Source organism: Suncus etruscus, chromosome 13, assembly GCF_024139225.1.
Source record: "Suncus etruscus isolate mSunEtr1 chromosome 13, mSunEtr1.pri.cur, whole genome shotgun sequence".
NCBI classification, from domain to species: Eukaryota; Metazoa; Chordata; class Mammalia; order Eulipotyphla; family Soricidae; genus Suncus; species Suncus etruscus.
This window is the reverse complement of record NC_064860.1, coordinates 86074304-86089735: the sequence shown is the minus strand read 5'-3', so window position 1 is coordinate 86089735 and position 15432 is coordinate 86074304. Positions and strand designations below refer to the sequence as shown.

The 15432-nt window shown below is 34.2% G+C and overlaps 1 protein-coding gene and 1 pseudogene across 1 annotated transcript in view; one reads left to right on the top strand and one right to left on the bottom strand.

Moving 5' to 3' along the window:
* Window positions 1-15432, top strand: part of CBLB (Cbl proto-oncogene B) — a 205233-nt gene that overhangs the window by 152792 nt on the left and 37009 nt on the right. Inside the window, exon 11 of the mRNA XM_049785680.1 lies at window positions 13822-14007. Coding sequence (XP_049641637.1) covers window positions 13822-14007 — 186 coding nt within the window. The remainder of the gene's footprint in view (window positions 1-13821; window positions 14008-15432) is intronic.
* On the bottom strand, window positions 9741-10746 carry LOC126025975 (nucleophosmin-like; annotated as a pseudogene).

Genomic DNA, 15432 nt, shown 5'->3' with positions numbered 1-15432 from the left:
TAGTTTATAACATACTTTAAATTAACAATTTAAACATTAAACTCATCATAGCTTAGAGGGCTGAGCTTTTAAAATATTCTTTATTACCATGGTGGTATTTTGTGCCAGTAATTTATAGAGAATACCGTGCTACTTTCATATAACATATTTTACAAGTATAATAATAAGGTTAAATCTTTACAGACTCGGGGCCGGGCGGTGGCGCTGGAGGTAAGGTGCCTGCCTTGCCTTCGCTAGCCTAGGACGGACCGCGGTTCGATCCCCCGGTGTCCCATATGGTCCCCCAAGAAGCCAGGAGAAACTTCTGAGCGCATAGCCAGGAGTAACCCCTGAGCGGCACAGGGTGTGGCCCAAAAACCAAAAAAAAAAAAAAAAAAAAATCTTTACAGACTCAAACCCTATGAATATAGAAAGATCAGCCATCTTTCTAGAGATATAAGCTATTTTGTGTTTTAACTAGTTGTTTAGATTTTGCTTGAAATTGTTATTGAACATGTTCTTGAGCTCTCAGAATTTTGAGGATGATTGTATGTGACGTGAACCCTCAGAGGAAGTGCAAGATATGATCGGTAAGATATATCTTTCTTTCTGACTTCACTCAGATCAAAGCTAAGAAAAGATGCTTGTTGCCAGTCAGATTTTTGTTTCATTTTGCCAGAGGGTGTAGCATGATGAGTCTTAACATGTTCCTTAGCAGTTGTATTGACACAACATTCTCCAGATATATAAAGTTATGAAGAAAATAAAGATATACATACAAAATATCAGTGGTGACAGATGACCTAATTATGAAATGAGGTTAATACCTTGGTTCTTAAACATTTTAAATAATATTTCAAATTATATTAAATAATTGGAAATATAGAACAATAAGCTAAGTGCATGCATGGAATAGGTGAGGCCCAAGGTTCCCTCGAACACTACCAGGAGAGATCCCTAAAAACAGAACCAAGAGTAGCACCCAAATGTGTGACACCACCAGTGTGACCCATATGCCAATAAAATAAAAAAACAAACCATAAATGGGGGCCGAAGCAATAGAACAGCAGGTAGGCGCTTGCCTTGCACGAGCTCGACCTGAGTTGGGTCACCAGCATTCCATATAACCCCTTGAGCATGAAGGAAGATGTCCTGAGCAAAGCTAGGAGTAGCCCCTGAGCATCGCCAGGTGTGGTTAAAAAAGGAGACCAAAAAAAAAAAAAAAAAAACCCAACCATCATAAAGTGGCCAGAGCAATAATGCAGTGACCTGCATGTGGCTGACCAAGGACAGACCTTGGTTCTTTATTGTTAGTAATTTGTTTTATCTAAAAAGTTCTATAAGTTTTTTTTTAAATATAAATAAAATGCTTAAAAGCATTGAACTTTTTATGCAAATCAAACATAGTCTTAGTAGGATACCTACCATCTCTCTTTACAGGGAGAAATCTGGCATGTATCCTTATATAGAATGTTTATATTTTGTTTGCTTTATTCATGTGTTAAGATTTAGAACAAATTTAGGGCCCTGAGAGATAGCACAGCGGTGTTTGCCTTGCAAGCAACCGATCCAGGACCAAAGGTGGTTGATTTGAATCCCGGTATCCCATATGGTCCCCCGTGCCTGCCAGGAGCTATTTCTGAGCAGACAGCCAGGAGTAACCCCTGAGCACCGCCAGGTGTGGCCCAAAAACAAAAAAAAAAAAAAAAAAAAAAAAAAAGATTTAGAACAAATTTAGATTCACAGCAACAATGAAAGAAAATTCATGGTAGCCCTATATCTTCTTTCCACATACACAGAAAACCTCCTTTCTTAGTCACACTCCCTAGCAGAGTGATATCCTAATAATTGATAATACTTAATTGACAGTTCACCAGTAGCCAAAGTCATCGTTACATACACATTAAATTATACTGTTGTAGACTTTTGATTTTGGACTGTTATAAAGTGACATGCATCCATTATAGTATAAAGAGTTTTTTTTATTGCCCTCACCTCCATTGAAAATTATCATTTTTGTACCCACATGCCCCATTCTTTGTTCTCACTGATCTTTGCACTGAAGCCTTGGTGTATCATCTTCAGAATATCATGCAGTGGGAATCACAGATTTTGCAAGCTTTCACATTGGCTTCTTGAACTTAATATATGCAGTTAAGATTTTTTTTATGGCTTGCATCTTTTCATATGTTGACATGACTCATTTCTTTTTATTGCAGAATTATGTTCCATTTTATAGATCTACCACACTTGATTTATTCACTCACCCTCTGAAGGATATATTGGTTACATCTAAGTTTTGATAGTTATGGGGGAAAGAAGTTTTAAACACCAGTGTAAATTTTGTAAGAACTTAAGTTTCCAACTCCTTTGCATAAATATCTTGGAAAGTTACTGTCTTATTTCAGTAAGAATATGTTCAATTCTGTTATTTTTAAGGAGGCCAAACCTGGATAATAGTATAGTGTGATAGGGCATTTGCTTTCCATGTAGCTAAGATGGCACAATCGCACTCCATATGATCCTCACTTTAGGATTGTTTTTAACTATTATAGAGGTCACTTGGGACCATAGAGAATGCATATTTCTATTCAGTAGGCCTGGGTTCCATCCCTGACAGCAAGAATTACTATGAATAACCCCTGAGTATACAACCTCCTTCCCACCTCCACCCAGCCAAATAAGTGATCACCAAGTCCATGTAGATTCCTCTATACAATCTAGTTTTATAATTTCATATTTTGCATTTAGACTTTTGATCTAGTTTGAGTTGATTTTTAAAGATGTAAGTAGATTTATCTACCTGTGGATATCCAGTTATTTCTGAATAGTTTATTGAAAAGACATTCATTGCTTATTGTTTTACTTTTACTCCTTTGTCCAAGAGACTCATTTTATGTCTCTATATCTTTCATCCTTCATTTCCTTCCTCCTACCCTCTCTCCCTCCCTCCATTTCTCCATCTGCTTCATCCTTTCCTTCCTTCCTTCCTCCCTTTTTCTTCACTTCCTTCTTCCTTTTTATTTTTTCCTTCATCCATCCCTTTTTTCATCCATCCATCCTTCCTTTCTTTCTGCCCTTTCTCCCTCCCACCTTCCTTCCCTTCTTCCTTCCTTCCTTTCTCCTTCCTTCCTCCCTACCTCCTTCCTTCCCTGCTTGCTTCCTTCCATTTTTTCTTCCTTTCCTTTTTTCTTCCTTTCTTTTTTCTTCCTTCCTTTGTTCCTTCTTTCCTTCTCTTCCTTTCTTCTTTCCTTCCATCCTCTTTTCTTGCTTCCCACCCTTACTTCCTCCTTCTCTCCCTTTCTCCCTCCCCTTCCTCCCTCCCTCCCTCCCTCCCTCCCTCCCTCCCTCCCACTCTCCATTCCTCTTTCCTCCCTCCCTCCCTCCCTCTCTCCCTCCCTCCCTCCCTCCCTCCCTACAGCTATATACAGTCTTGAAATCAGGTAGTCTTAAGGCTCAAACTTTGTCAATCTCTTTTACTACTTACTGTCTTGATAATTTGACTCCTATCTCTATACATTTTAGTACCAACTTGTCAAAAAAATTGCTGAGTTTTTTAAATTAAATTTCTTTGAATCAAGTCTTGGAAAAAATTATTTTTTATCATGACTTTCTAAGTTCCTATAGGTTGTAGCTTGTATAAGCATAACATTGTACAGGCAGAAAATATTTGTCTTGCTCTAACACCACATTCATCATAAAACTTTTGCTTCATTATCAAAAAGAGAATCACAATATGCTATTTCAAAGTAGAAAACAATAGGACCACTGATATAAATTATATGTTAATATATAGGTGCATACATGAATGTTTTTATGATACTTTTTGAATGATATTCTATATGGGCTAATATTTCAAATAGTTTTGGCTTTGATTATTTAAAATTAATGTGAGAAAAGGAGATCAAAGAGAATAATTAGTAACAAGGAAAGCACAGATAGCCTTATTACATATATATTATAATTATGCTAAGTATACTTAGCATATTATATTTTATGTGATAAACATTTATCAGTGTCCTTTAATTTTCATGCATTCTAGAATACTTAACCCATGGGCCAGAGAGATAGCACAGCAGTAAGATGTTTTCCTTGCACATAGCCAACTCTGGACGGACCTCAGTTTAACTCCAGGTATACCGTATGGTCCCCCAATTCTGCCAGGAGCAATTCAGAGCGCAAAGCCTGGAACTCCTGAGCGCTGCTGGATGTGACCCCCCAAAATTAACCAAAAAAATAGAAAAAGAATAATTTAACCCACAGTAGTACTTCATATCATTCTTATAATGAATATATCTATCATATTCCAATACAAAAATTAAGCAAGTAAAGCTCTTGTTGGAAACATTACAGAATTAACTTTGATTATCTCCCAGATTGTCAGAACTCATCAAATTAGTGATTGGAAAGTCTTTCTCTTGTCCAGGTTTTACTTAATAACCTGGCTGGGTCTGAAGTTTCTTACCATTTTTTTCCATTTACATAATAATGGATCTTATTAAGCTTTTATAAAATCACTCTTTTAAAGATGTGGATAAAATGAATGTGACTAAAAGAGAACAAGTCTCCAATTATTATTGATAATTGCATAGCTTGCTGAGACTGGCTTTTATCAGAAATTAAGCAGTCACTTCTCGGGCCTTTTTTCTCAAGATACTGTTAAAATAGCATATGTAGATTCATTTTTCCCTGTTCCTTATGGTAGGCATTAGCATCCTATTCTAATTGCTAAAGAACTTTGTTATTTTCTCAGGGAAATAATTTGTAGTACTTCACTTTATGATGAAAAGGACTGAAAGTCTTGAGCAAATGTCTTTACATTTCTGGAGCACACTTTGCTAAAGATGTACCCATATTAAAGAACTATCAGTATTAAAGAATATAAGAAAAATGATTAAACAAATTGAATGGTATGATAAGACAGAAATCAAGAAGCCTTTTGTTTTTGAAAGGAGCAATGCTTGGCTTCCTATCCTTTTCCAGTTAATTTTTCATAGCTTTCCATTTTTTTTTCTACCTTAACAGAGTGGATAAATAAAAGTGAGCTACAAAGAAATTCAGTTTAAGCAGTGACAAAAGAAATGTGTTTTTTTAAAGAATCCTCTTGTTAATGTGCTTTTTAGCATGCTAATTAGATTTTAATTGTTTATCTGGAGATCAAAAGCAAAGAAGTTGAGATAAATCCCACCATTAAAAATATCATAGAACTTGAAAAGTATTTATAACAATCAAAATAAATAGAGATGCTATACTTCTAAAGAGAACACACTTGAATCAATTAAATGAAAGTAAGAGAACATAGTGGATAGTAGGACATAGGGCATAAAAAATATTAACCCTATTAAGTCATACATCTGGGGGAAATTTTTTAAATTTTTATTCTAATTAGTAAGGTAGTGCAAATTTGGACATCATGTTAGACAACTGAAATGCCATTAAGTGAATCAAATAATGAAATTTTAAAATATTCTATACTTTTGAGTTATATATAAATATATATATACACTATATCTAGTAGTGATTGTCACACAGGACTGTTGAATGAAGAAATTGATTTTATAATCTGGAGAGCAAAAGAGATTATGAATACTAATACATTTTGTCTTAGTTGAGTCTATTACCTTATACACAGGAACATTTAATGATTCTTCTCAAAACTTAAAACGTGGAGCAAGGACATTTATCAGAGTGATGGAATATATTTCATGTACCAATGTGGCCTCTTGTATTACATGTCTTACTGGCAAGAAAACTTATTGGGTGGCCCTGTGTGGACCACACACCAGGTCATGCATTGAATGATTGAGCCTATATGGCTGAATATCATTTGGAATGACCTCTGAGACTCAAGAACCAGTAGGAAAATGCCTATTAATACTATTTTTAAGTTATGGTCAAATATTTTTCTGCTGTTTTATAACAAATATTGAGAATAACAGAGTACTCCTTAGCAAGAAAAGTTATGTAAATATCAACAGATTTGTATAATTTACCATTTTAAAAATTGGATTCATGAAAAATGATTATGGCAGCTGACCTCAACTATTTTATAAACCTATATATAATCGGTTAAAACTGATTAGGCTCTTGCTAATGGCTTTCTGTAGATGTTTTGAAAATATTTTTATGCTTCTCTATGGTTATTACATTTTTATAGTGTTGAACAGTCACACCCAAGTGTTGGGGGCTTAACCTAGTTTTCAAATTGAGGGGTGGAAAGATCACTCTGAAGTGCTGAGACACTATGTGGTACCAGGTACTAAACTTCAGCAAGGAGTCTCTAGGAGTCCTGGAAGAAAAGTTAACATTGTTCATGGTTGCTAAGTATTTTAAGCTAAAGATAATGAAGGCCCTAGAAGCTGCAAGTTCTTGCCCTATTTCAGTTCTTTGACCTTTTCCTAATCAAAGAAATAATCACTGCTACTTCCCCTACTCTCTTATGACCTAAATTGTGTATCACTCCAATGAAAGTTTATGTAGACAGTTTTACCTGAAAATTTCTTCCCTTGAGTCTTACAGAAAAGTATAGTACCTAACTTTAATCCACAATTATGTGGAAAAGCTCTCTCTCCTTTGCTATATTTTTTAGGTTCTATAGCAAGTATAAAATTTCTCTGGTTTGTTTGATAATTAACTACAAGACTGTCTATATATACTTATTATTAAATAGGTCTTTCCTTTCCTGACCTATTGAAAGTGGTTTTGATTTTATTTTTCTTCAACCAGAGAAAACCCAAAGCATAGGGGATTTTTCTGCTGTGTTTTGACCTACTTGTCTTCCTTTTTTTTTTTCTAAATCCAACTACTCTCTAGATAAAGATTAAAATTAAGTTTGTGTTATATCTATATTATACCTACATTGTGCTAATAATTGCCAGAGAGCAACTAATAGAAAGGCATGTCTTTTTGTTGTTATTGTTTTTTTTTGTTTGCTTTTCTTTGTGTCAGCCACATTCAACAGTGTTCACTGTTCCTATCTTTGAGCTCAGAAATCGCTCCTGGTGTAGCATGAGGGGTCATCTAGGATGCTGGGGGTAGAACCTGGATTGTCTGTATGGAAGAAAATGCTCTATTCACTTTACTTAGACTCCAGTCGTTAAAGGCATTTCTGTTTGAAACCACTTTAAGAGTTTTAGCATAATTGGGTATTTGATTTTGTTATTCCTTTATTTAGACTGAATAATGGAAGGAAATAACTAGAGAAAATTAGGAAATTAAAAGTGGAATCATTTTATTTAAAGATATCTCTAACACAGTTTTAGTTTTGGTAGTGAATATGAGCTAACTTTGTCTGGAACAATTAGAGCTAAAGTAAATTGCATTTTTCACTGATGTATCAAAATAGTCAATATGCCTATCCTCCAAATAAAAGTCAATTTAAGTATTGTGTGACAGCTTCTATTTATTCTACTTCATTTCATTTTATTAACGTTTAGAATGAAATGGATTAACTTTAATTCATAATCTGCATAGAGCAAGTGATTAGTTCAAGACTAGCATTTTAAAGAGCTAACCACAAGTATCCATACAAAAGAAATATTTGAAGTCATTGTATGTTTAATTATATGCTTATTGAATGAAAAATTCTTGTTATTTGTACTTACTGGATTTGCATGAAAGTTTTATTATTGATAGTCAATCTCATTTGAAGTTCACATATTCGTCAGGTATATCGCTATCAAGAAAGTACTTTCCGATCATTTCGATTTGTTTGTTCGTTTGTTTGGAAGCCACACCCACTGGTGCTCAGAGAGTACTCCCGTCTCTGCTCAGGGATCACTACTGATGGTGCTCAGCATATCATATTTGGTACTGGGGACTGATCCGAGGCTGCTATTTGCATGTTAGACTGCATAAACCTTGGTCGGTTGGCCTTACATATGTTACCTCTCCAGAACAGATTCATAATTCCTATTATTCTATTTGAGTTGTTTTCTGTATATGTATTAATTCTGTAAGTAATAACTTCATTTGAAAAATGGAGATGGAAGTGATTTTCAGAATTAGATCAGTCAAATGTGACTTAAACTTGGGTACATATTGGGGTTTCTTTTCCCCATTAGTTTTTTTAATCACTTAGCAGGAGAGAAAAATAAATTAAGTGACCTATGATGAGAATAATGAAAGACCGAAGAAACAGACTATAGCAAATATCTGGAATCATCAATAGACTAAGATGATTCCCCAAATATCTTTCATCTACTGTTCAGAGAAAATTCTCATTTAAGAATTTAATTTTTAAAAGGAATTAAAATTAAAATGTTACATAAAGACAAATGAGAAATAATGGAGATGTATAGCAAATGCATTCTTTTGCTTTTAGGAAAAATGGATCTGAGCTTTTAGTTGAACAGATGAGTTTTTTTTTGTTATAAACTTTTAATGTCTTTTAAGAATGTATTTAAGGGATTAGAGCAGTGCTTCTCAAATAGTGGGGCGTGCCCCCTGGGAGGTGCAAGACTCTGTAAAGGGGGGGGGCGCATTTGACCTCAGCAAACACTTGTCATAACAAGCTAAACCCCGTGTTTATCTCTCTGTATGTCTCTGGAGCTGAGAGTTGCTGTGTCCTGCTTCAAACCCCACTTCGAAAAGCCATGCATTACAAAATGTGCTCATTGTAGCCATTAATCCAGGCATCACCTCTGATTAAAAACTCAGCTCAAATTATTTTATATATTTTTGTTTTGCAGGTTAAAGTTTTTTTTTATTAAAGATACAACTTACAGTCGCGTGGGGTGGGGGCGCGAAAAATGTTTTCTTCTTCCTAGGATACATAACAGAAAATAATCGAGAAGCACTGGATTAGAGATATAGATAGTGCTTAAGGCTTTTGCCTTGCACACACCCAACTGGTTTTCAATCCTGGACATCCCATTAGATCCTCAAGCACTGCCAGGAGTAATTCCAGAATGAAGAGCCAGGAGTTAACACCTGAGCACCACTGGTTGTGATGAGAATAAAACAACAACACTAAAAACTAAAAACAAAACAAAAACAAACAAAAAAAACCATACACAAAAGAATTAAAGAGCCAAAGTATAAACAGTATGTTAGTTTTTTATTGTATGTTTATAAATATGAAAGCAAAAAATAGACGCCTTAACTGCTTATGGCCACCGCTCTGGCCCCACAAAATTTTAATTTTAACATTTGAATTTTATCAATAAAAGTTAATTCAAGATTTTAATGTTTTGCTTAGAAAATTGTTCTTATGTATAGTAAATAGAATTATTTACTGTTAGCAACATGTCTATTAAATGAGTAAATAGTAATCTTACTACAGTGTTTAAGATCTCAGGAAAATTAAAACTTTGGTGGAGTTAGTTCACATCATCACAAAGATAAACCTTTTTTTATTCTTCTACATACTGATATAGTTTTCTTAAGATACTGACTAACCCAGCATATATATTACTTCAAAGTGACTTAATTATTTTTTTAACTTTATTAAAATACTGAGTTTACTTCACATGTTTATTTTTGTCTCCCCACCTTTTCCATATGTCTGACCACCCCTACTATTATATCCTATCATAACAATCCATATATACTTAAAACCAAGTAAAAGGGTGGAGTTCCATCTTTGAAAACTAAACAGGCATTTTGGACACCACATTCTTGGCAGTGGAGCTTGGACAACATTTATCAGACACATCAGGGGCAAGTTCTTCTCACTTTGCATTATAAAAAGGACAGCCAGATATAAACTGTTACAGAAATGAAATAATATGAACTATTTGTTAACTGTTTAAACTGTTTTCTTATAGTGACTTCCTCCACTGCCTGAGATCTTAAATGTCCTCCTGGTCAGTCATCTGAGAAGCAATTTTTTACGCAATTGATAAATTTGGCTTCCACTTTGAGAAGAGAACCACCATTTTCTATACTTGCTTGTAGTTAGCCTTGATGTCGTCTAAAAAAATTGTTGTTTTTTGTTTGTTTGTTTGTTTTGGCATTTTAAGAGGTTTTTTTCCATTTTCTTAAGGATTATTGACCTTTTGATCTTGATGTTGACAGTTTTGAGTCTTTTCCATTCTGGTTTGGTTTTTGTGTGTGTGTGTGTGTGTGTGTGTGTGTGTGTGTTTTGGCTGGGGTATATGGAGCTTTTTCTTCAGTTTCCTTGTCATCAAAATCTTCATCTTCATCTTCACCATCTTCATCTTCATCTTCATCAGCATCAAGTTTTACTTTTCCTGAGGAACCTTACTGCCACTTCAGGGGCAGCTGACTTTCTAGATAGGCTCAAGAGTTTTATATCAACCTCATTTTTATCTATGACTCTACATCTCCTTCTACAGCCACTCTTTACATAGATAGATAGATAGATAGATAGATAGATAGATAGATAGATAGATAGATTCATACATATATACATACTAAAATATATATATACAAAAATATATATGTACCCAAATATATTTGCATATATTTGCATATATATGCCCTGGCCCAGTATTTCAACTGCAGAATCACTGGTGGTGTGATCTCAAAGACCCCAAGTGAAACTCTTGGCTGTACAGACATTTTCAAAGTTGTCTGTGTAACTTTAATTGGATTACTTTCATAATTCATAGCTTCTGCTACAACAATATGCAACTTATCTTTTGCACCAGTGCTCAAACTGACCTTTTTCAAAAATAGTTAGTTGGTGCTCATTTCCATCAGTATCCACTCTAAAATGATAGTCTCTGTCTGCCTTCAGTTCACAACTGAAAAGATAATTCTGGGCCTCAAAGGCCTTATGTACATGTTCATCAATTCTTACATGATATGGTAGCATGCACTTAAGTGGGTAAGGGCAGGCAGACAGGCAACTGCTATGGCAAAGATATGTCACATATGTCAGAATCACAGCATGAGAAAGTTACTTCTTACAAGAGGAGAATACACAGTAGTCTTAGAATAAAAATGAATTGTAAGCAAGTTCTACTTCCAAATATATTCCTCTAGCTGAAGGTTTTGTTCTTGCCTGAAAGTATTTAGAAGTTTCGGCTCATTTCTGTACTACATATGTTGACTCGGATGTCTGTCCTGAGAACTTCAATATATATTTTTAAATAATTAGATGATCAACTTTGTTAAAAATTTATAGTTATTTAGGAATACTACATTAATAAATGCTCTAATATTAGTAAATAATTCAGTCTAAAAGCAGTAGCTAGTTTTGTTAGGTTTATTTTTTTTTTAATTTTTGATTTTTGTTGTGTGCTGTTTTGTGTGGGGAGAAGAGGAAATACTTAAGGACTATTTTCTGGCTCTGCACTCAGGATTGACCCTTGGAGGTGTCAAGGATTGAACCATGACGGTCACATTCAAAGAAAGCACCTGACGTTTTTATGCTGTCTCTTTGACAAAAGTCAATTTCTAATATAAATCTTGACTCTATTGGAATTCTCTCTTTTCAGTAAGGAGGGAAGTAAGACAATTGTCAAAGAAAGAATTTGAAAGAAATTAGGTCTTGTTTAGCGATCTTTGCCATGTATGAACCTAGCAATGAAAACTTTTTCTTTACATAATTAAATTGAAATGCTATTCTTAGTGAATATATATATATATATATATATGTTTATAACTGCATATTATTTTTACATATATCTGTACGTAGGTTAGGATTGGAACTGTGTGGATAGCTTGATTGAGTCTTTTAAGTATAATTAAGACAACAATTTAATCATCAAATTAGATTTTTACCCAGTAATGATTTTAACATTTTCAGGGAATGTAATTTACCCTAAGTAACTGTGAAGAAATATATATCCTTAATCTATGTAATATCTCCTTGTTCTGTTGTGCACCTAGCATTGAATCAGAAATCTTTGTGTTATGTCCATGATAGATTTTCTAATGGTTTTACTCCATAAGGTTTAAATTAAACATTTTTGGCATTATTTTTGTTGTTTGGGACGACATGTGGTTGTGGTCATATTTATTTTTGTCTCTGTATTCCAGGATTTCTCCTGGTGTGCTCAGGTGACCATATTGAGTGCCAGTGATCAAACCTGGGTCAGCTGTTTGCAAGACAAGAGCCTTACACACTATACCTCTCTAGTTCTTATTACCATGTGATGCTCCTAACTTTTGAAAAAATATATATATTTCCTAAGAATCTCTGGCTGCATTAAGTTCAGTTTATGCATGTAGGCTGTCTTTTCTTTTTTCTCTTTTATTGTAATAATTGAATGTTTCACTTACCACAAGGTAAAGCATATTCAAAAATCATTAAATTAATAAAAGTATTTATTAAAATAGAGTAAATTATTTTTTAACTTTTGGCTTTTTGAGTCATTTGATGTTGGTGATAAACAACATTTTAACAATATTACGGCACTATTTATGAGTACCTGTGTTATAATCTACTAGCTGGTATTTGGTCACTTTATTTTATTTTGTTGTTGTTGTTGTTGTTGTTTAACACCAGACAGTGCTCAGGGATTACTCCTGGCTCTGTGCTCAGGTATTATGCCTGGGTGGCTTGAAGACCATTGGGATGCTGGGAATCAAAGCTATGTTGACCACTTGCAAAGCAAATTTCCTACCCACTGTGCTATCACTATGGTCCCTTTAATTACTTTTTTATTGAGTTTTTCCCTTATTATATCTTTATTCAAGCACCCAGATTACAGCATGTTTATTAATATATTTTTAATACAGCCTTTACAATTGGCAAATACTGTATCTCCTGAGCATAGTGACTTCTTTGCAAAGAGTACAGTATAGAAAGATGAAAAAAATAATTTTGTAATGATGAATCCTTGGAAACAAATACTACAACACAGTAATCCAACAGTGACATATCATAGTCACAATATTGGCCCCTCATATATCATTAAAATATTTCCTTACTTCCTTGTTGGTCCTTCGAAAAATCTATACTCCCAATCTAGTTCTGTTATAGAATTCTCAGTCAGACCTTTGTGTTAGCAATTAGAAAAGCCTTACACAATGTAATTAAATATGGATGTAGATAATACAGATCTATTATTCCATCACAGATAATGACAAAATGGTTAAATCTTGATCTCTGTTGCTGAGCTTGATTTAAATTCTCTATTGGTGATATTGACTACACTTATAAAAAAGAATACACTGCTAAAGAAAAAATGACTTAATCTATTTAAAACTCTATATTATCATTACAAAACAATTCACTTCTGAAGGATGACCCACTAACATAATAGGCCATAAAAAGTAAACCTATATATCCAAAGAGTTAGCTAACCCTTGACTGGCAAAGATAAGTGACTACCAACAGTTAGGACAAATCATTGTTTATTATAATGCAAATTTAACTCTGTATATGTAACACTTAAGAGCAGTCAGATTATATCATCTAAAAATTATGTGTGAAAAATCAAAGTACATGTTTGTCATGTTAGCAACTTCTTTATGTTCTTTCTTTTCTTTTCTTTTTTTCTTTTTATTTTGTTTTTTGTTTTTTGGGCCATATATAGTGGTCCTGCCCAAACTTGAGTGACTTTAGTATGGTATGATAATTGAATCCACGTCAGCAGTATGCAAGGCAAATTCCCTACCCACTGTGCTTTAGATATGGCCCGTTGATGTTCTTTTATCTATCGTATAAAAATGAAACGAGGTTGGGGCCAGAGAGATGGCGCAGTGGTAGGGCGTATGCCTTTCACGCAGCTGACCCAGGACGGACCACAGTTCAATAATCTGCGTCCCATAAGGTCCAGCTAGCCAGGAGTGATTTCTTAGCACATAGCCAGGAATAACCCCTGAACATCACTGGGTATGCCCCCAAACCAAAAACAAACAAGAAAATAACACCCCCCATTCACCAGGGCAACATTCCCACCACCTTTTTTCTTTTTTCTGTTCTAGTGCACAGAACGGCAGAATTCACCAGTTACATCACCAGGATCCTCTCCCTTGGCACAAAGAAGGAAGCCCCATTCTGACCCACTCCAGATTCCACACCTCAGCCTGCCACCTGTGCCTCCACGCCTGGATCTCATTCAAAAAGGAATAGTTCGCTCTCCCTGTGGCAGTCCAACTGGCTCACCAAAGGTTAATCAGTTTTATTGGAAACAGATCATTAAGAATGTGGCAATTATTGGGGCCAGAGAGGCGGCACAGTGGTAGAGCATTTGCCTTGCACTAGCTAACCTAGAATGGACCTCGGTTTGATCCCCTGGTATCCCATATGGTCCCTGAAGCCAGGAGTGATTTCTGAGCGCATGGCGAGGAGTGAACCCTGAGTGTCACCGGGTGTGGCCCAAAACCACCCACCCAAAAAAGAATGTGGCAATTATTGGTCAAGTTGTTTATATATCCCATTACGCTCCTCTAGTGTTCTTAATTGCTTATAATCAACGTTATGATGAGCTGTTCAATTCAAGTCTATTATTCTGTATCTATTATTACAAAAGCTATATACTCCTTCAGAGAGCACACGTGAATACCAAATGCTAAAAAATATATGTATAGTTTTTTCATAAAATTGGCTTAGTGGGTGGTGGTATATACTAAAATAAATCACATGCTCTTTAAAATATTTTATACATATCCCATAGTGCTGTGACAAAGATAATGTGATAAGAGCTTTTTCAAAGAACTTAGTTATGATGTTACCACCCATATTTCAAGGTTTCTCTTGAGGAAATTATTTTATACCTGAATGAGTGAATGACAAAGAATTTCAATAGTCACAAAATATTGTTAAATACTTAAAGTAGTACTTTAAGTCTAATCCAATAATTTATTTTAGTTCTATGTCACTGTGCACTTCAAACTTCACTGCTGTATAATTTTTAAAAGGAATATTTGTGTTCTGTTGTTTGAAATAAGTTGGATGCAAAATATTTTAGTACTTTTGTTATAGCAAAAATAACTTGGCTTTAAGATCATAGACTTTAATTATTTTTTAATTTATGTAGTCATAATTATGAAAAGTGCAAGAAATTTTTTATGATTTTTAATAGTGAAAGCAAAAACTGTTCATCAGCTGATACTTAAAATAAATATTAATATTGATTATTTTATTATATATTTTCAGATTCATATTTAATTTAGAGCATTTTCCATGCTCACATATAAATCAGTCTTATATTTTTAAAAATTGATAACATTCTAAAACTATTTGTAAACAAAGCAACTGTATTATTTATAACTTATCTGTTTTACTACCCTGGTAATAAATGGTAAGGGAAAGAACCATAGGAAATATCCGTTTTAAGTTGTTCATTAATGAAATGGGCTAGCCATGTGCAAGGCAAACACCCTACCCACTGTGCTATTGCTCCAGTCCCCAAGTTTTTTTACTTAAAAAAGTAAAAACAGTTATAACTTTGATTACTTTACCTCCCCCATAAATCAGAGAAATTTGTACACGAATTGATTTTTTTAGGATATTGACTTTGCTATAATTTTAAATAATTTATAATGTGTAATTTTTGGTAAGCCAAAATCATAATTTTGATCTATTTTTTCTGT